This window comes from Sciurus carolinensis, chromosome 7 (genome assembly GCF_902686445.1).
Source record: "Sciurus carolinensis chromosome 7, mSciCar1.2, whole genome shotgun sequence".
In the NCBI taxonomy this organism is placed as follows: domain Eukaryota; kingdom Metazoa; phylum Chordata; class Mammalia; order Rodentia; family Sciuridae; genus Sciurus; species Sciurus carolinensis.
The window spans coordinates 121,765,404-121,786,537 of NC_062219.1; the positions used below are offsets into that span (position 1 = coordinate 121,765,404).

At 38.5% G+C, this 21,134-nt stretch overlaps 1 protein-coding gene and 1 pseudogene across 1 annotated transcript; one reads left to right on the forward strand and one right to left on the reverse strand.

Moving 5' to 3' along the window:
- The first annotated feature begins 6,450 nt into the window (after window positions 1-6,450).
- LOC124989704 (eukaryotic translation initiation factor 4E-like) lies at window positions 6,451-7,081 on the forward strand (annotated as a pseudogene).
- Window positions 7,082-13,692: 6,611 nt separating this feature from the next.
- Window positions 13,693-19,798, reverse strand: LOC124988919 (HLA class II histocompatibility antigen, DQ alpha 2 chain-like). Its single transcript, XM_047558748.1, has 5 exons — window positions 19,671-19,798; window positions 15,579-15,827; window positions 14,758-15,039; window positions 14,360-14,524; window positions 13,693-14,179 (listed from the first exon to the last, which is right to left on the reverse strand). Exons 1-4 carry the CDS (start codon window positions 19,750-19,752, stop codon window positions 14,367-14,369), a joined length of 771 nt encoding a protein of 256 aa, XP_047414704.1. The 5' UTR covers window positions 19,753-19,798; the 3' UTR covers window positions 13,693-14,179; window positions 14,360-14,366.
- Between the last annotated feature and the right edge of the window lie 1,336 nt (window positions 19,799-21,134).

The window sequence follows — 21,134 nt, forward strand, 5'->3', positions numbered from 1 at the left end:
CCGTCATGGTCTGGGCCAGCCAGTGCGCAGGCGCGGCGGGAGCTCCGAGCTCTGCAGAGCAGAGGCCGCTACCTGGGTTCGGGTCCCCCAGCTCACCAGCAGGCCTGGGGCGGAGGGCCCCAGAGGATCCCGGGGAGCAGGCCGCGCTCTGTTTCTCACCACCCTCTCTGTCGGAACTGACTGCAATAATGTTATTTTAAAAATCTTCAATACTCCTGTAATCCCAGCGATTTGGGAGGCTGAGGCAGGAGGATCGCGCGTTCAAAGCCAGCCTCAGCAATTTAGCAAAGCCCCAAGCAACTTAGTGAGACGCTGTATCTAAAGAAAATATAAAGCTCAGCGGTTAAGTGCCCCTGGGTTCAATCCCGGGTAGGAAGAAAAAACAAACCAACAAAAAACTTAATATCATGTTTTCAACAGAAGTAGAATGCTTCATCATATAAGATCTTGAAGTTAATAATTTTGCTAATCTTATAAATCTCATAAGCCATCTTTAGAATTTTTTGCATTTCCTGTATCACATTTATACTCTCTGTTTAAAAGATAGTTTTGGCGTTCCTTTTCTGCGATTATAGCTTCGTCTCCCTTTTTAACTATGTATCTTTCGGAGGGACATCCAGTAAACTACCAAGAGTATGTTGCTATAGCTGCCATTCTTGTTTCGTTCAAAATTGACCTATTTTGAAGTTCTTACTCCAGGGCTTTTTCTTGATTATGCCAGAGGCAAGAGAAAAATTCCGATTTCTATTAACCAGAGTAAAGATGTTAAGAAGGGGGTTCTCTAAGATATCCTATTCATTACTAAAAATTTAAATTTTATATGGACTCAGAAGATAGCTAATTCTTCAGTGTCGCTCAAGTCTTCCATTCACTGATAGAGACACGAACCTCAAAACCATGTTCTTAAATATGATGCTCAACAAAGGAGTTCAAAGTCATAGGTATTGCAGAAGAGGAAGTTGAATTGTCATCAAGGATTTTCTCTTCTATTCAACTGATAGATATTAATAAAATATTGATAAAAGAATAGCTATAGAGCAAAATTTTCTTTAGCTGATTTTAAGAAGGTAAGAGTTTATTACAAGGCTAAATATAGCTTAAGGAATTACCAGGGGAATAGAAGGAACCGAATAAGGCAAAGGAGGAAGCCACTACCTCTTCTTTAACCAGGGAACCACATTTGTTGGAACAGCCACATGGGGAAGCCCCTCCATTTAGTGAGCTGCTTTGGTCAATTTGCACTGGTAAAGTGGACTCACTCTGTGTTGCCTCTTTACATCCCTAAAGTGAGTTATCAGATATAAAGATCTCTCCTCATTCTGAAAAATAAGGTACCTTTTCAGTTGAAAGAATACTTAATCATGTCCTACTCTCACCAGAATGCTTCTGATTAGTCAAACCTAAATGACATCAAAGGTTACCTAGGAAATGTCCTCTTTAGTGTTGCACTTTCTGAAGTCAGGACCGATGTGCTGGAAGAGGTTGAGAAGTGCATTATGTCAATCCACTACTGTATAGGAATAGGGCACTCTTAAAATTTTTTTCACTTCTATTAGTAACATAAGTAATTTCCAGATTGAATCTTCCTCTATGGAGATTATGAGGGGTGGTATTGTTACAGAATAGATGATGTGCAAATCACTTTTAGGCCCAACAGGCCTTTTCTACTTCATGTAACAGTAATAACTACAACAAAACAAAACAACGAATTCAAGTAAATCTTATCTTTCAAACTCACAGAATATTAACTTAGGTATAATTCTTTATGAGAAATAATTGACTTGCCTGTCTCTTATGCTCTATTTTAAGATATTTTTATGACTTGTTTTCTTTATGGAATGATGGCCTTATTCCTTCTTTATCTCTCAAACCATAAGTTCTGGTTTCGGTGGAGAAAAGTCAGCATTACCATAATGTCCCTTTCAGTCAGCTGTGGCCAGGGAATTTTCAGAAAATAACTGAGAAATCCAAGTAACTTTCCCTTGATATGTCTTTCTCTTCTCTATGATTTTGCTCATTCATGACGTAGCATTCTTTTTGTCTCCCAATTAACTATACTGTCTCCCTCTTTGTAGCTCTCACTTGTGAAAATTGGTCCCGACTTTGGTGATCTGCACTTACTGTTCTTGCTGACTGAAGTGGTTTGCTATAGATTTTGAATAGTTGGATGTTTCTTGTCATTCAAGTCTCAGTTCAGATAGTATGTTTGAAAATGGCCATTCCTAATAACTCTCTCACTTTTTTTTTCCTTTAGGGAGCATTCATTACTATATGATAAATATTAAACATTTATCTGATTTTTTGATAGTGGGGACCTTGTTTATCTTTTAAAACACTACCTCTCTAACTTGGAATATTATCTGGCTCATATTAGGTAATAAAACAAAATCTGTATACATTAATCTAAAGCATTAACCCCAATCTTAGTCAGATGACACCAAACTCAATATAATATATTAGCATACAATAAAACAGCAGAAAACATAAGAGGCAAAGAAAACTATGCCTGGAAACAGCATGAATAATTTGCTGCAAACCAAAGATAAAAGGAAAATCTTTCAATTGACCAAAGAAAAAAGTGCATTATCTTCAAATAAGGATGAGTTAAGGCTAACTTTCAACAGAAAGTATAGAATCCAGAAAACAATGGAAAGATATCTTTAAAATGCACCAAGAACCTCCCCGGCCCCAAGACAAATCTAGAATCCTACAACCATCTAAACCATCTTTTAACAAGAATGCTGAGAATCTTTTTTGTACTGGGTTAAGTTGGAACATAGCCTACTATAGTTTATTTCTCTTAGTAATTAGAATGAGAAATATTGAATAGAATGTGTAAAGCGGCCATCTGTGGACTTTGAAAAGTAAACAGCAGCAGGAGGTAAGTTGAACTTGAATAGGTTTGGGGTTCTTTCCTCTTTTTCTCTCCTGGCTTTGAGGAAACTGTAGTCATGGAGCAGACAGAAGAAACTCCAAGAGGCATTCTCTGTTTGTAGCCAGAAGATTGGAAAGGGGGTTTTTGAAAGCTAGAGAAAGCATTTGGGAGATATACCTTTTTGTTATTTATTTTTTCTATTCTAGCTCTGTCCTAGGCATGGCCAAAATCATGAAGCTGCACTAAGGTGCAATGGTGGAGACATTCAAAATCCTGAGAGAAAAACCCATTTTATGACCATAAGAACTGTGACTTAAGGAGCGTGGGGTTATTTCACATTATTCTTTCTCTATTTTGCCATTTTGCCTCAAAAGCTGCTCTTGTTGTGTGGAATCATATAACAGTACTGGAAACTGCTCTGAGAGAAGCCCATCTTTCTGGACTGAGAAACTGTTAAAGGGACCTATGGGAACTGGAGTGTGTGGGAGAAATCTCACAGAGGAGCCATTCTGTAAGTGCTTCATCATAACTCTTGGGAGTCCCAGATTCCCCAAGCTGCACCTGAGTGGCACAGTCTTCCTCTAGTTCACCAAAGGCATTAGGTGCTGGACTATGTAATAAACCACTGCCCAAGTGCCAGACTGAACATTGGGTGGCACATGCCCAGGGCAGGCACAGAGTAACATTGCAAAGGATTGAGACGCTGTACTGGCATCAGAACTACTGCCCACAGAGGGGAGACAGAGTTTGCCTTCTAAACCTGATGAAGTTAGTTGCCTGCTAAAGCAAAAATTTCAACATTTTTGAGAAGCATTAAGAGAACATATGCCCACAATATATGTTCAAAATGTGCAGAATATAATCTGAATTTATTTGGCACACAATCCTGGGGAAATGTGATCACTTCTCAGCTAGAAGTTTTCAGCAGTGAAACACACCATGTTAAAAAAAAAAATGGAGCTGGGTGTGGTGGCACATGCCTGTAATTCCAGTGGCTTGGGAGGCTGAGACAGGAGGATCATAAGTTCAAAGCAGCCTCAATAATTTAGTGAGGCCCTTAGCAAGTTAACGAGATTCTGTCTCTAAAAAATAAAAAACCGACTGGGGATATGGCTAGTGGTTAAGTGCCCCTGGGTTTAATCCCCAGTACCCTCCAACAAAAGACTTTGGAATTAGAAAAATGACATAAGTGAAATAAGAATTCACTGATGGATTCAATAGCACAATAAAAATGACAGGTGAAAGTGCAAATGAATTTGAAGATGGTTGAATATAGGGTATAAAATTTGAAAAACAAAAGGAATAGTAAAGAAATGAACAGGGATTCAGAGACCTGTGGCACATCAAAGGGTCTAAGGTTCATGTCACTGGCATCCCAAAGAAGAGGAGAGAGATTAGTTTCATCAACTGCACTTGAAAAAGAAATAAATTCATATTCAAATATATAAATTTACAAACTAAAGAAGCTCAGTGAACCCCAGAAATAAAATAAAACCACCACCAGAAACATTTGAATCCAGTTACTGAAGATTAAAGATAAAATGGCTTTAAAAGAGCCAGAAAAATATGATAAACTAGATATAAGAAAACAGTGATCGGAAGGTGAGGCGACTGAGGCCATGACACCTGTGGTTCCCCATCAGGGAACCAACTGGACAGTTTGGATGCTGGCCCAGAGTGAGGGAAGCCCGTACGTGCAGTATAGCGGGGAGAAGATGAATACCAACAAGTTGGGACTATCAGGGATTGGAATATGCTCTAACTGCCTTCTTTATTAGGTCTTTTATAACGATTATAATCATCCATAAGTGTGAAGACTCAATGATACAATAGGTTCAATGAGGTTTGTCATTGGATCTTTGCAATGCAAACTGTGGAATATGGTACCCCCGCCATAGCACTGAGTCCAAATGTGACTTCAGTGGCAGTTGCTGTGGGATGTTATGAGGAAATTCAGACTCCAAGCACATCTTGTTCTGCTACTCAGAGCATCTTCAGTGATAAAGGAGCTTAGAAGGTCTTTGTTAAAGTGTAGCCTAGGAACTCAGGGGTATCAGTGCCCCTGGAGGGAATCCTCAACCAATGGGATAGAAGACAATAACTTTGGCCCTTTAGGTGACAGTTAGGGAGGGTGTTGTGCCTGCTGTGCAGTGAAATCATCTCCATTGCCCAGAGTAGTAATTTTAACCACACATCCCTACTTTGTGTGTTTTTCCCCTTCCTTTATCCTTTCACCATCCTTTTCCATCATTCTTGTTCCCAATTAAGCCACCTCTACCCACTATCTTAGACAGTGGAACCCAGTTTAAGATGAGTTATCTGTGTGTGGTCAGTAAGGGCAGGCTAACTGCAAAAGAGAGATGTGCTGCACTGTGGGGGGCCTCTCTTCTATACCCCGCATGGATGAGAAAAGGGTTTAACTGCTGGAGGATGAGGTTGGCTGTATATCACTCAATTACCCAAAAAACTTATCTGCTCAATATACACACACGAGCCAATATTCTTTTTAAATGAGACGGGGCATGAGGAGTCTGGCCATACCAGCTCTGGCCTCTTATAACAACAGCTTGCCCAACTCTCTTTTATTTATAACATACAGGTAAAGGGGGCAAGGACCGGGAGGAGCTGCTTCTGAGATGGACCCAATAGGGTGGAGTTAGGGGAGCCATTCTCTTAAGGGGGAATATTCCCGAAGGAGACAGGGAACCACTCCCTTGCAGTGCCACATGCTTCCCGGTAGTTCCTAGAAGCCAAGCATCTGCGTCCCATGGTTCAACCTAGTATGATTCTGCTAAATAAGGATGACTTCACACACTGCGCTTCACATTTTACCAAGAATGTGGACCTATACTTAATTTATCCCCTCAACTACACTTTTTTCTAATATAATTTCTTAGCTTAAAAAAGTAATAGGTTTCCAGTAACATTTATTCCTTTGTAAGTTGAGAAAAGCAAGAAATTAATCTAACTTCTGAATATGATGGAGTTGTTAAAACTGTTGTCCTCCATTGCTTATCTGAGAGCCCATGTTGTGTCTTTTACATAGTTAACAGAATCCTTAAACAGAGTCTAGAAGCATAGGAGTAACTGATCAACCCCTTTGGTATTCCTGTCAATACCTGCAAGATACCTTTTATTTTTTCACAATTTTACAACACAAGAGAAGACAATTTATTTAGATCCAAATTATTTGTTTGTTCTTTTTGTCAGTATTTTCAAAAGAAAATGATTCTGGTGAAGTTGCCCAAAATTACAATTTAACATTCATGCTTTTAAAAATGAATATCTGCAGGAATGAAATCAGATCCAAACAGATCAGAAGATACCAAACAGGTCACAGGATACCAAAGTCATATTTATCATTTTTAAATTCTGCTTTCCAACTTTTTAGTAACTTATGATACCACTTCCCTCTTTTTTTGTTTCTTTATAAGTTTTTTGCTTTTCCATGAAGTACTCACCTCTTCCCTCTTGTCTTGATTTGTGTCACATACGAGACCTGCCACTTCCAGTTTCAGGACTAAGTTTGGCATTTGTACCTTAACCTCAAACATCACTGAGGAGACCCATTGAGGATGGAGACTGTGGAACTGGAAACCACCCCTACTTCTAATCCCCTGCCTTCAGAAGAGGAGAAAACAGAATCTCATCAGGAAGCTGCTAACCCAGAATACTATATGAAACATCCTCTACCGAATAGATGGGCACTCTGTTTTTTAAAAATGATAAAAGTAAAACTTGGCAAGCAAACCTTCTACTGATCTCTAGGTTTGATACAGTTGAAGACTTTTGGGCTCTATACACCATAGCCAGTTGTCTAGTAATTTAATGCCTGGTTTTGACTAGTCAATTTTTAAGGATGATATTGAGCCTATATGGGAAGATGAGATAAACAAATTGGGTGGAAGATGGCTCATTACACTGAACAAACAGCAAAGATGAAGTGACCTTGATCACTTTTGGCTAAAGACACTGCTGTGCCTTATTGGAGAATCTTTTGATGACTACAGTGATCATGTATGTAGAGCTGTTGTTAATGTTAGAGCTAAAGGTGATCAGATAGCAACATGGACTACTGAATGTGAAAAGAGAGAGGCTGTTAGACGTATAGGGGAGTGTACAAGGAAAGAGCGATTGGTTATCAGTCTCATGAAGGCACAGCTACTAAGAGCAGCTCTACCATTAAAAAATAGGTTTGTTGTTTAAGAAGACAAGTGTTCTCATAGAAGACTGCCTCAAGCAATCAAGATTTGGGAGCTGAACCAAATCCTCTTCAAAAGCAGAGTGAACTGCATTTAAATTTGATTCCATCTAAATGTTGCTAAGATATAAGAGAAGTCTCATTTGTCTTTGTCTTGTACTCCTATGTTCATTTTTAAAAATTTTTTCTTAGAGTGTCCACTATCCCAATCAAAGAATTACAGTCAATATAATCCTCAGAATCCATAAATGTGTTCCTGGCCCATTTTGTATTAGCTTAGTAGAATTACCATTACAAATATGTTTTACTCATCCACAATATTCAGAACTTGCATTTCTATACCTTTATAGGAAAAAAATTGAGTTTATTTCACTGTATGCAGGGGCATATTTTGCTGGTTTGAAAGAGTATGATGAATACATTTTTTCTAGCAATTTTCTTTGTTTCTTTTGACAGCATTATCTTTGCTGCACTCTTGCTGATGGCCGCTAGATTTTAATTTATTTGTTTCCCTACTTGGTAACACTAATGATTCTGATTCCAGTTTTCCATTTGTTTTACTTTTGTTTTTTTCCTCATGTAACATTGGTGAAGGATCCAGAAATATGACACAAAAGTGGAATAAACATTAATTTTGTGCATTCTTTGATTTTTGTATGTTTTGTAACTGTCGGGGTTTCGGCCGGACCCCTGGCCCTAGGTGTGGCAAGGCTAAGATGGCGCCTGGCAGTGAGCCAGAGCAGTTAACTTTTGCACAAACAACTGACATTATTTTGAGGAAGTTCCAGGGATTGGCTAAGCTCCCTGATGGACAGTACAGGTCCACTGTATGCCTGCCTTTGCTGCCTGTATCTGTTAATGCTCTCCCCTCGTGTGAAAATGCTGATTGGTTACTGTACTATAGATATTGAAGTGTAAGTTCCTCAAAGAGGGGAACAAAGAAAGAACTAGGAGAAAGTAAGCGCGCAAAATAAAGAGCTCATAAGAACCAGGTTTGCGTCTCGTCTCTCTGCGGGCAGGGAGCGCAACAAGTGGTGCCGAAACCCGGGAATTAAAGAACAATAAATTTTCACAGACAAGGGTAAGTTAAGTGGTAAGTAATAAAGTAATAAAATAATAAAGCAATAAAGTAATAAAGTAAGTAAGGCTAGAAAGCCCGGTAACAGAGAAATATTAATAGGCTTTCAGCCCGGTAGCAGAGAAATATTAATAGGCTTTAAGCCCGGTAACAGAGAAATATTAATAGGCTTTAAGCCCGGTAGCAGAGAAATATTAATAGGCTTTAAGCCCGGTAACAGAGAAATATTAATAGGCTTTAAGCCCGGTAGCAGAGAAATATTAATAGGCTTTAAGCCCGGTAACAGAGAAATATTAATAGGCTTTAAGCCCGGTAACAGAGAAATATTAATAGGCTTTAAGCCCGGTAACAGAGAAATATTAATAGGCTTTAAGCCCGGTAGCAGAGAAATATTAATAGGCTTTAAGCCCGGTAGCAGAGAAATATTAATAGGCTTTAAGCCCGGTAACAGAGAAATATTAATAGGCTTTAAGCCCGGTAACAGAGAAATATTAATAGGCTTTAAGCCCGGTAGCAGAGAAATATTAATAGGCTTTAAGCCCGGTAGCAGAGAAATATTAATAGGCTTTAAGCCCGGTAGCAGAGAAATATTAATAGGCTTTAAGCCCGGTAGCAGAGAAATATTAATAGGCTTTAAGCCCGGTAGCAGAGAAATATTAATAGGCTTTAAGCCCGGTAGCAGAGAAATATTAATAGGCTTTAAGCCCGGTAGCAGAGAAATATTAATAGGCTTTAAGCCCGGTAGCAGAGAAATATTAATAGGCTTTAAGCCCGGTAGCAGAGAAATATTAATAGGCTTTAAGCCCGGTAGCAGAGAAATATTAATAGGCTTTAAGCCCAGTAGCAGAGAAATATTAATAGGCTTTAAGCCCGGTAGCAGAGAAAAATTAATAGGCTTTAAGCCCGGTAGCAAAGAAAAATTAATAGGCTTTAAGCCTGGTAGCAGAGAAAAAATTAATAGGCTTTAAGCCCGGTAAAAGTTCACAGAAGGCAGGTTCATTGCCCGGTAAAATTAGTTAGTTTCAATTTATGAAGTGGTACCAAACTGTGTGTGTGGTGTGTTATTTTTGTGTTTGTTGTGTGGCTTGTTTGTGTGCTTGAAGCTCTTAGTGCTGTAAAATTTAATCATAGGAACAAAACTGTCTAAAACTAGAATGCAACAGCCTCTTAGGAAGTTGCTAAAAAGTCATGGAATGTTCCACAGTGGGAACATAAAATAGTAGCCATAGTCCCCACAAGTATTGGGAGATAATTGTTTCATAATTTTCTGCATTCAAACCTAACCTGATTTCTCAACCAGGTAAAAAAGGGTTAAAAAGTCCTGGGTGATCCTCCCTCCCCCTGCCACATTGGAATGTAACTACAGCGTCTCAAGGAGAAAAGGGGGGTAACCTAAAGATAAGAAGAAAAGAAGAAAAAAAGTGTCCGTTTTAAACTCCTGGGCCGCTACACAAAACTAACTTATTCTTCAGGATTCTTGTTTTGTTTTGTTTTTTCTTTAATGCTGTATTTTTGAGCTCATAATTTTGATCCTGCATACCTAGGTTAATGATTTTTTTTTCTTTTTGATCAGTTCTATTTTTTATTCAACTAAAGTTTTTGAACAGCTGTTTCATTGCAATGAACATTTACCTATAAAGTTACAAGGCCTTTGATTTTGTGTTATGTGTTATGTTGTACTGTCTAATGTCATGTTTTGTCTGCGTCAATACTGAGCACTCTTAAAATTAAAATTTAAAAATGGATCCAAATACTTTTATTCACGTGATTTAAAAAGGTTCAATTTAAATTGGGTAAACTAATAAAAGTAAAATGTCTTTAAAAAATAACTCACAACTCTCTAGGTGGTTAAGCTAATAAAATATTGATGTTAATAATATGTCTAATATCAATTGCTTCTAGGACTTTTCTTCAACAGGAAAGAGGCAGCAGATCCTGTTCAGGACACTTGTCTGATATCTTGGTTTTTATAAAATAAATAAATTGGAGTTAACATGTATGGGATTACTCAAATGTGTTTGTAGAGACGTCTAATTAATTTACAAAGTTAAAATGCTAATTGTTAAATAACATCAGGTACTCTTAACTCCTCAAATTCCATGGGGTATCATACTTAAACCTTATTGGTGTTCTCATAGGATGGTAAATAAAAGGGTTTAAACTTGCTTTGTGTCATCACTAAACTAAAAACAAGGTTACTAAGAGTTATGTCCTAACAAGTGAAATTCTATATATAAAGGGTCCCAAAAGTTTCAACTGTGTTTCAATTAAGAGTACTATAAACAACAAAATATTTAATCTTATTAAAATAGAGTGATTTATCTAAATTCAAAAATTTCATAAGAGTTGTTTCAGAATGTGAACAAAAAGGGGTCAACAAATAGAAAAATAAAATAAAAAAATAAATAAATAAAAGGTTCTAAGTATAGAAATATATTTAGTAAAAGGTAAAAGGAAATGTTTCTGGATAAAAAAGTCTGTGTATAACAAAGGACAAGTTTCAACAAGTCTGTGTGTAACTAAGTTGGTTGTATGTATGTAAAACAGCTAAAGCTATTTAAGATTTTTCCTAAGGTGAAATACTAATGTGTTAATATAAACCAAAGTTTAATCTACATGGTAAAAGAACATAATAAAATGGCAAGGATTTCTTAAAAACACTAATTTACTCTTAACTTTGTGTCTATTAAGTTTTATTCTTTAAAACAATTGTCTTAAAAATAGGGGTTTATACAATTATGGTTAAGCAACTGTTAAAGATTGTACTACATTATAAAGTCTAAATTTTTCTTTAAAAACTAAAATTGGTAAGAACCAATTCCTCACTAAAATTAAAATAACTCTAACCACAGATGTACCTTATAACCCACAAAAACAAAGTATTGTTGAACATACACATCTCACCCTCAAAAATACTCTTTATAAACAAAAAGGGGGAATAGAGGAGACCTTCAGGTCCCCTAAAGATAAACTTTCTCTTTGTCTCTTTGTTTGGGGTTTTTTAACTCTGGGTAATAAGGGTAACTCAGTACTTTACTGGAGCTACGGCTCAGTTTGTGTGTTTCCACGAATAAACTAACTTACTACCTCTTTTTAGTCTCTTAGGAGGAACAGTTCAACTATGTAACAAAACAACTGCTTCTCTCAATTGTACTTCAGATTTGTGCTATCTCTCAATGTTAAAATGCTTCTAGGTTCCTGCTGGCAGACTTAATGTGTGTTCCTACTTTCTTGCCCATACCAGTTTCTGTTACAGATGATGAATTGCCAGTATTGCTTTCCAGAAATAGGAGAGATTTTGGAATCACCGCAGCAGTCATTACTGCTATAGTTGCATCAGCGGCAGCTGCCACTGCAGCAGCTGTAGCCTTAACTACATCTGTACTATCTGCAGCCACAATCAATAAGGTGGTTTAACAGACTGCTACTGCCTTATCTACTCAGCAGACAGTGGATCAACACTTAAAAGCAGGGATTCTTTTAGTAAACCAGCGAGTGGACTTGCTTCAGGAACAAATGGACATCTTACAAGAACTGTTAAACGTGGGATGTATTTATCGTCTGACGGGACTGTGCGTTACACCTGTAGCTTACCATAACCTCAGCTATGCAGCAAACTTGTCTAGAATCTTGTCTACTCAGCTACAAACAAATTGGTCTTATACATTTGATAATCTTACTGCTATTCTTAGATCTCAAATTGTTAGTCTCAATGCTACTAGAGTTAATGTAGCCCCTATGTCCGAAGTGCTAAGTTGGCTATCCTCTTCTTTCAGTTTTTTAAAACAATGGGCAGGTATGGAAGCCTTTTGTATGTTCATGGTTGTTGCTGTTGTCTTCCTCACACACTTTATCATGCGCATGCGCCAAAATCAAGCTAGAGATCGTATCATTTTCCATCAGGCCATGGCTGCCCTAGAGGCCGGCAGTTCCCCACAAGTATGGCTCACGATGCTGGATCGCTAGCCAGACGGGTAAGGAAGAAGGTAACCCCCGTACCGACCTAAGACAGGAGCTGTAGCATGCTCTGCAGTTATCCAATAACGAGTAAGGACGGTAGTTGACCACTCCGCCTAAGACAGGCACGATCCCAAGCTTTCCTTTTCTTTTTAAAAGAGAAAAGGGGGAACTGTCGGGGTTTCGGCCGGACCCCTGGCCCTAGGTGTGGCAAGGCTAAGATGGCGCCTGGCAGTGAGCCAGAGCAGTTAACTTTTGCACAAACAACTGACATTATTTTGAGGAAGTTCCAGGGATTGGCTAAGCTCCCTGATGGACAGTACAGGTCCACTGTATGCCTGCCTTTGCTGCCTGTATCTGTTAATGCTCTCCCCTCGTGCGAAAAAGCTGATTGGTTACTGTACTATAGATATTGAAGTGTAAGTTCCTCAAAGAGGGGAACAAAGAAAGAACTAGGAGAAAGTAAGCGCGCAAAATAAAGAGCTCATAAGAACCAGGTTTGCGTCTCGTCTCTCTGCGGGCAGGGAGCGCAACATGTAACTACAAAACTTTGCCACAAATTTATGCATTTCTTTCAAATCAGTGATTTATGTTTGTGGTAAACATAATCATGGATTATAAAAAATGTAACATCATAATTACATTCCTAATTAGAATTAGTATGCCTGTTTTCATATCTTCATTCTGTATTTTAACACTTTGCATTACTTAGGTAATTTTGCTTTGGTTAAACATGGCTCAAGTAGAAAAGCAGTCCCATTCATTTTAAGACAGTATACAAAACCGTAAACAAAACATACAGCATTTTTTCCTTATGCTGCCCATATGCATATACCTCATGAACCTAGATTAGGTCTGTTAGTAAAAATGCTGTGAGTTAGAATCACCATCCCCTCAACGACCTATTTTGAGGTTACTGAAGGGCATACATTTAAAATATTGGGTCATTTACATGTTCAGGAAATTCATAACATTTTGTATAATAAAACAGCCTAAATTATAATGTCAATAATGACAATTTATGAGCTTGAGCATGGAGAGAATTTAAATTGTTTTTATACTATATAAATGGTGGTGTCCATGGGAGAGGAGGCTCGAGCTGCCTCTGCTGTCTACTGCCTCTCTCATTTTTTTTCATTGATGTAACCACAAAAGGAACCATGTATGGGGCACTTTCTAGGACACACCCACAGCATTTTCATGTTTTCTTGTTCGCACTTCTATCTTTTGTCTGGCCAATCCAGAGAGCTTCCATCTCATCTATGGTGAAAAATGGGAGCAGACATCTTGCATCATTCTGCTATCTTCACAAATACAACATTTATGGAAAATGTTTTGATTTTTTGTTCTCAAAAATCCAATTTTTAACTTCAAAAATATTTCAGTTCAGGTTTTTGTTTCTTCCATAGCTTTTAGAATTCTATCTGAAAACTCAAAACTTAAGCTTTGCTTTTTTTTTCACAAAAATATTACATTTAGTTATAAAGTATTCACCAGCTCACTGATACCTAAAAGGGTAAAGAAAGAGTGAGAGCAAAAAGGAACTATAGAATGGAAAAAAAAAACTTTTATTATGCTATAATATCATTTTGATACTTTGGCTGTGGTGTTATTAACATGACCCAAAAAAGAAGCTAATGGTCTGAGAAATCTGCTAAAATTTCAACATAAACTCTTCCATTCTTGTGCATGACTTAAATCAGTTCTAGGAAAAAGACAGAGGGAAAGTATGCTCAAGCAAAGATAGCACAGAAAGATTTATTTATTTAAATTTCACACAGATTTTGGATGAGGGTGAGCAAAAGTCAAGTGGGTAAGTGGGTGGGAACTGTCCCTCTGTGAAAAGGTAGGCAATGAATAGAAGACTAAGTTGGGAGATTTTATAAGAGTAAGTGATCTCTGAGGGAAAATTTTTCATAACTTCCACTCAAGCAGGGCAGGGATGAGGATATGGAAGGAGCCATATGATGAACCAGAACAGGAAGTGGATCTAAGTCATATAACTAGTCCTGCATGAAGAGCTAGAGTCAGTCAGCCATTCCTCTTCTTTCTTGTAAATTTTGGTTACCTGAAACAACAGACGGCATGAGGTTGATGGGGCCTGTGCCCCTGTCCCATGGTCAACTCATTCTTCAATTAGCCCAGAAGTTTTTCAAACACATTTAGGTATACAGGATGCCAACCCTCCACTCCCAGCTTCACGACCTCCAGTGACATTGTTCCAGATATGACATATTTGAGTCCTTACCTGTTTTCTAGGTTGAGGTCCTGTGGTGGCTGGAAATACCACGGAAGTGCAGGACTCGGATGATGAGGATGGTGCCCATCACAACACCCATGAGGCCGAGAGCCAACCCCAGGGCACAGATGACAGTCTCTGTCAGTTCCGACATGGGAGTTGGAACCTCAGGTTCTGAGAAAAAAGAAACATAGTCACAGGACAGTGTGTGTCTGTGGGGAAAATGGTACATGTGTTTGGAAATGCACAAGACACCCAGACTTTGGAAAGAGTGAAGTCAGCATTTAGACAACTTTGCAATTGTGGGAATAAAGTTGAGGCAGTGGGGGTTAAAGGGTTAAGGTGAGACAATGTAGGTCGGAGATAGAATTGGAAGGTAGACAAAGGATGATGGGATTTAAACATACCCCAGTGCTTGAGAAGTGGCTCTTCCAGGCCCCAGTGTTCCACCTTGCAGTCATAGAAATCCTCAGTAGAGGGGAGAAAAGTGAGGTAACTGAACTTGAGGAAGGAGTGGTCACTCTTGGGATAGAAGGTTGTCTCAGAAATACCTTCTGGAACCAAATGTCCATTGCAAAACCAAGTGATATTGATCACAGGAGGAAAGATGTTATCCACTAGACAGATGAGGGTGTTGGGAATGCCCAGGATCACAGGAGATTTGGGAAACACCACCACTTCAGGGATTTCTACAATGAAGACAGCACACTTATTGGCATTTATGATAATTGTGCCTTGAGACTTTTAATCATTTTGGAGGAGCCTAGTATTCCCCAGATACTAATGAGAGATATTTTCTGTCATTTTAGAATAATTTTTATACCAGTTACTGCTTCTATTTGTTCACTATAAAATTTCACTATGCAATGCAGAACACGTCCCTCTCTTTGGGAATCCACAGGACGTGTACATGAACGCGTGTGTGTGTGTGTGTGTGTGTGTATGAGAGAGAGAGAGAGAGAGAGAGAGAGGAGAGAGAACCAGCTTAGAACTTCTTAGGCCAAGAAGTTTGGAATATCCTAATTTAAGGGCCATCTCATGGAATCTAGCAGAGAAATATCTAAAGATTAAATGAATGTGATGTGGATAAGTATTTGCCAATACATGTACTAGAAAGGGGGAAGAATTTATGATGTAATGGAAAGAGCAGCTACCCCTGTGGAAGGAAGAGATCAGGCCTGGAATGTGAGGTAGGTGCAGTGAAGAGAAGCAGAACGTGGACACTCACCATTGGTGGCAGGTGTAAAGTTGGAATTTTTAATCAAGGTGTCCAAATTTTTTTTTACCACAACAAGGTTTCTCAGGGCCTTTTGAACTTCAAATGTCGCAAACTTGCTAAACTCAGGCTGCCTCCACACAGTCTCCTTTTTCTCCAGGTCCACGTAGAACAGCTCGTCTCCATCAAATTCGTACGTAAACTGGCCATAGTCACCATATGTCTGGTAGATATTTGTGCCGTAAGTGCCGACATGGTCAGCTGGGGAATGACCATTCCAGAGTATGAAGATAAGAGTGGGCAGGTGGGATATAGAGAGAGGGAAAAAGTCTTCATAAACAAGAAGGCATAGGAAACTGCTGCAAATATTGCAGTGTACTACTCTGTTTGGCTGCTATAACAAAATATTATAAACAACCTGTATTATTCTACTTCTGGACTCCCAAATTCATGTCTTTCCCAAATGCATTTATTCCATCTCAACAGTCTCAGAGGTCTTGACTTGTTTTGGCATCAACTTAAAAGTCTAAAGTCCAAACTCCCATCCAAATATCTAAATCAGATATCCCTGATTCAAGATATTGAGGAAAGTTGCTCTCCTGTTATGAACCTGTGAAATGAAACATATTGTGTGCTTCCAAAGTTCAAGGGTGGAGCAGGCATGGGATAGACATTCCTGTTCCAAAGTGGAGAGATAGGAAAACAGAAAGGAGTGACAGGTCTTGATCAAGTCCCAAAACTTGCAGCCAGAAAATAATTTTGGTTTTGACCACAAAGTCCTTAGAGGTGGGAGTAGGTGAGTGGGTCTTGCCTAGTAGTATTGAACGGGGTTTCTTCCTTCGAGGGATGAGGGTGACGGCATCACCTACACATAGACACCAGGGACTTGCTTGAGGTGGTGGTGAAGCAAAATCTGTTTATTGTGCACAAAGCTTTTGGTTACATAGATTATGCAGCTGCTTACGTGAGGAGAGGCTCCTTCTGCATCAACCAATGAAAAGGTCATTAACTCCACTTATCACGGATGTTCCCAAGGCTACAGGCAAGCATCACAAGTCCACTGTATGGCAGTTCCAATCCAGCCTGAGTGGTGGGCCTTTGCTCACACCATTGACTCAGTGACTGCTGCCAAGTATGCCTGTTGGTCACCTACATGATAGTATTTGGGCCTACAAAGCTTCAGAAGGTACTGATCCCATGGCTTTGGGAGGCTCCACCCATATGTCAGTTCTGTATGATGGAGCTGCCTAAGTATTGACTCTGTGCCTGGGTGCTGCTCCCCTGGATCTGCTGGGCGTTGCCCTGTTGGGGCTTTCTGCAGAGGCTTCATGGTTTCCAGCGTGCTTGCCCTCTAGGCCTGTGATGGAGGGTAGCAACTCCAATGATCTCAGAAATGCATTTGAGGTCACTCTTCTTGGAATAGGTCCTGGTTTCTGTTTAGATGGCTGACTAATCTTCCCATTGTCTTGAGACTAACACCTGGCTTTGGTTGAGATGACTAATCCACACTAATCTCCTTATCAAATGGTCCCTTGGCTATACCCTGCTCTTTCCCAAAGAGGACTTCTCATTTTTAACAATATGCATAGACTGAGAATTATCCAAAATTTAAAGTTCTGCTTAATTTTTTTTATGATCAACTCCATCTTAAGTCATTTATCATATACTACAGCCAATAAAATCCAAGTTGCACCTCCAACACTATGCTTAGAAATTTCCTTACCCAAATAAACTATTTAATTTTCCACAAGATCTACCTTCCACGAAACACTAGGATACAAACACAATTCAGTCAAATTCTTTGCCATAATAAAGATCACCTTAACCACAGTTTCAAATAACAAACTCTTCATTTCCAACTGAGGCCTCATCAGAATGAACTTTACTTCTGAATATCTACGAGCATTTTGTTCAGGATTACTTTGATATTCTTAGGTATTATTTAGGTATTTTCTTAAAAGATTCAGGCTCTCTTTTTATAGCTTTCTTTTCCTTTTGGGCCTCCACAAGAGGCCCACCATCATTCTGTCCATGATGGTGTAGAGTTTTGATAGCACACAGCAGAAAATCTTTGCAACCTGTATGCATTTTCCAGTTCCAAAGCTGTTTCCATACTGGTTACATCAGTACCCCACTCCAGATGCCTATTTTTCTATCTTAGTTCATTTGGGGTTGTTTTAACAAAATTCCATAAACTGGTTGAATTATAAACAGCAGAAATTTATTTCTTTCAGTCTTTGGGGTTAGGAAAACCCAGATCAAGACACCAGCAGATGTGACTTTCAGAGGGCCCATTTTCTAGAGGTCCGTCTTTTCACTATAATTTCACATAGCAGAAGGGACAAGTAAGGCTGGGTACAAGAGAGTACACCTGTAATACAAGTGACTCAGGAGGCTGAGGTAGGAGGATCACAGGTCCAAAAGCAGCCTCAGCAACTTAGCAAGGCCTAAGCAACTTAGTGAGACCCTGTCTCAAACCAAACCAAACCAAACCAAACCAAACAAACCAAAACAAAACAAAACAAAAAGAAAGAAAAAAAGAAAAGAAAATGTCAGTGAGAATTCTTAGAAATCTTTTATAAGGGCACTAGTCTCAGTCTAATAACCTTTCAAAGTCCCCATCTCCTAAACCATCACTTTGGAAGATAGGATTTCAACATATGAATTTGGGGAGGGGAACAAATAGCACATGGTTTCATATTTTGCATAGTCTGATGTCAAAGTCCGCATTTCTGTCTTTTCCATCTTCAAGTTTGTTGAGAGGTAAGTTTTAAAAATTCACTAGTTTTTATATCTTAATTAACTAAAAATTAAATTTGTTTTCATGCAAATTGTCACGTCTTAGTTATGTTATGTCTTATTCACTTCTGTTCCTCGAGTACTTAGTAGACTTCATGGTACATAGTCAGGAATTCAGTAACATCTGTTAGGTAAATAAATAAATTAATTAAATAATCATGATTAGGAAATATTTTAAAGATTTCATTGCATTCTGTTTTTCTTATACTTTGCTTGGATTTTTGGGGGGTAGGTTAGATTTTAATAATTGTTGTCAATGTCCATGACATAGCAGTGTAAAGGTCTAAAGAGGAGACTGAAGTGTAATGGGTGAGCCATAGATTCAGAAGGTGTTGTAGAAATGGAATGGAAAAGCAGAGAAAGTTAAAGAATGATGTAATTTAATCTGTTTTTGTCCTCCTTCTACTGCTTTGCTGATGAGATGTGATAGGACTTGGAGTTTGGGCTGACCAGCTGAGACTAACCTTAAGTCCCTAGGTTTTCCATCACACATTATCCCAGTTTTCTGAGGCAAACAAACATGATGTTACACTTATGGTAATAATAATACCAAACCTTGGCACTTATAGAACTCTTTACTCTTTAAAATACACATTTGATTGCTTATTTTATTTGATTGTATATTTTCTTAGAATAGTGTATTAATTAATTATACACATGAGAAATGTGAAGATCAGCATAAGGAATTGACTTGCTCAATGTCATTCTACTAACTATTTTAATTTTTCTAATTCTAATGATCTTCAGTCAAATATATTCTCCTTGCCTCTAAAGCCCAAACTTGGAAAATATAAATTATGTTGGAAACAAACAAACAAAAAGTGACATGCTATTTCCCATATGGCACAAAACATTTATGGTCTTAGTTATTCTAAGAAAATGGATAAAATAAGAAATTAACATTCACTTTGAGAAGGAGTTTAAAGTGAGTGAGGAGTAGTAGGCTCATAAATTGCTGTGAAAGGAAAGAAATATATCTGGAGAAAGATCTCTAGGATCTCAGGAGTTAACATAAATTAATGCTGTAACAATGCTCAAGAGTATATTATTTGGTTTTGACGTTAGAAAGAGAATAATGCCCTTCGTGAATAACTTAGTGAGAGGTGGACATTGTAGAATTGGGTTTAGTCTACTAACTAAGATTAGATTTTAGGGGTTTTGGTTTCTTGGAGGGAAAATAAGTATAACAATTCATATTCAGGGGAACTGCGTGCAGTTTCATATACTACTATGGGACAACAAACTCAGTCAGGTTTTGTTTTTCAGTTTTCTTTCACAATCCTAAATCTTCAACCGTGCACTCACCCACAATGTCTTCACCTCCACAGGGACTCATGATGGCCATCAGGGTGAGGGCCCCCAGAATCAGAGCTTTCTTCATGGTCATCCTCCTCCAAGGGTAATCTCAAGAAGTGACTTTTCTGAATGGGGAAGTGATGAGAACTGTGCAAAGAAAGTGAGCTAAAGAGAACTACTGGAAGGAACCATTTAGGAGGAGCCCAGAGCTACCTTTGCTGTCTCAGGTTTCAGCCCTTTAGGGAAATCCCTGGAGCTGACACCTCAGTTGCTGGTTGAAGTAATTTTACCAAGAGACCTGGAGGGAGTCTGTGAACTTCCCTTGTTCTGAATGCTCCAGGGGCACAGATTCACAATGGAGCAGAGGGAACTTTCATCTATAGATGAAGGGAGGAGAGGAACAGACACTCCATGCACTCTGGCAGACCGTGCATATCTAGGGAGGGGCATGGAGGTGGAGGTTGCTGGGAAGCCTCACGGATGGTCATTATTACGGTGTCCATTGAGTCCATAGTGATTATTGCTGCCCCAGGAAATCTTCATTGTGTCATGCCCCACTACACCCCACTCTACATCCCTCCTCATGATGTTTTTGGTGACTGGGACATTAGAGAAACTGAATAAAAACAAAATTTTGGTTTCTATGTGTCTTTCTATGATTTAGGTTAGCCTTATTCTCAAAAAGATCTCAACTAGTAGAAATCAAGTACCATTTTATTTTTTCCTACTTCTGTACTTCCAATTAAGCAAGTTCTTCATTCATAGTCTCAAGAGCTCCAGAGTTTTAAATATCTATATTTTCAAATACTTAAAAAATTTGTAGTAGTATCAAGTGAGAGTATAACATCATATGGAACCACCCACACCAACATGTCCTTTTCGACATCTTCCTGATTTTTTTCTGCCTCATGTGCTCCTTATGGTCTGTCTGGGTATGGTGTTACGTATTTTAAATTGAAATTTGTGGATATGTCCATCAGTGATAATTGTATTCATTAATCATGCCTCCAATAAACTATGAGGGTCTGTGGAGTTTCACATCTATCTAAAGTGAGCCTTAGTATTTTGGGCATAGATTTTTGAAGTTACTAACAGTCTTATGCTTCACTATTCCCACATGTGCCTCTCTAACCAAAAGGTGTTTCTGGTTCCATTCCATTTACTGTGTAGCCTCCAACTTTCTGCATAACAAACTCTAAGTGTTCTTTTTATCATTCTAACTCATATTCTGTCTTCACAAATCTCTTGATTTTCTAGCAATAGATCAAATACTTTTTTTTTTGCAATGACATAATATTTGACCTATTGTTATTTAATTAAAAAAATTCATTTAGTAGCCTGAGATTTTTAATGCACGAGATCTGGACACCATCAAACAAACAGGAAGTGTCTTGTTTCAGAACTCAGATGGGATGAAGGAAAAGTCTGGCAAATTCCTGCTACCAAAGAATTGATGGCAGATTTGTATGTGCA

Bases quoted from the DNA above. Each gene is read 5' to 3' on its own strand.
- LOC124988919 (XM_047558748.1), bottom strand. From the start codon at position 19,752: ATGACCATGAAGAAAGCTCTGATTCTGGGGGCCCTCACCCTGATGGCC. The intron at 15,828-19,670 runs GTGAGTGCACGG...GTCATTCCCCAG, and splicing joins TGGAGGTGAAGACATTGTGG to CTGACCATGTCGGCACTTAC. The intron at 14,525-14,757 runs GTATGTTTAAAT...CTTTTTTCTCAG, and splicing joins GCCACTTCTCAAGCACTGGG to AACCTGAGGTTCCAACTCCC.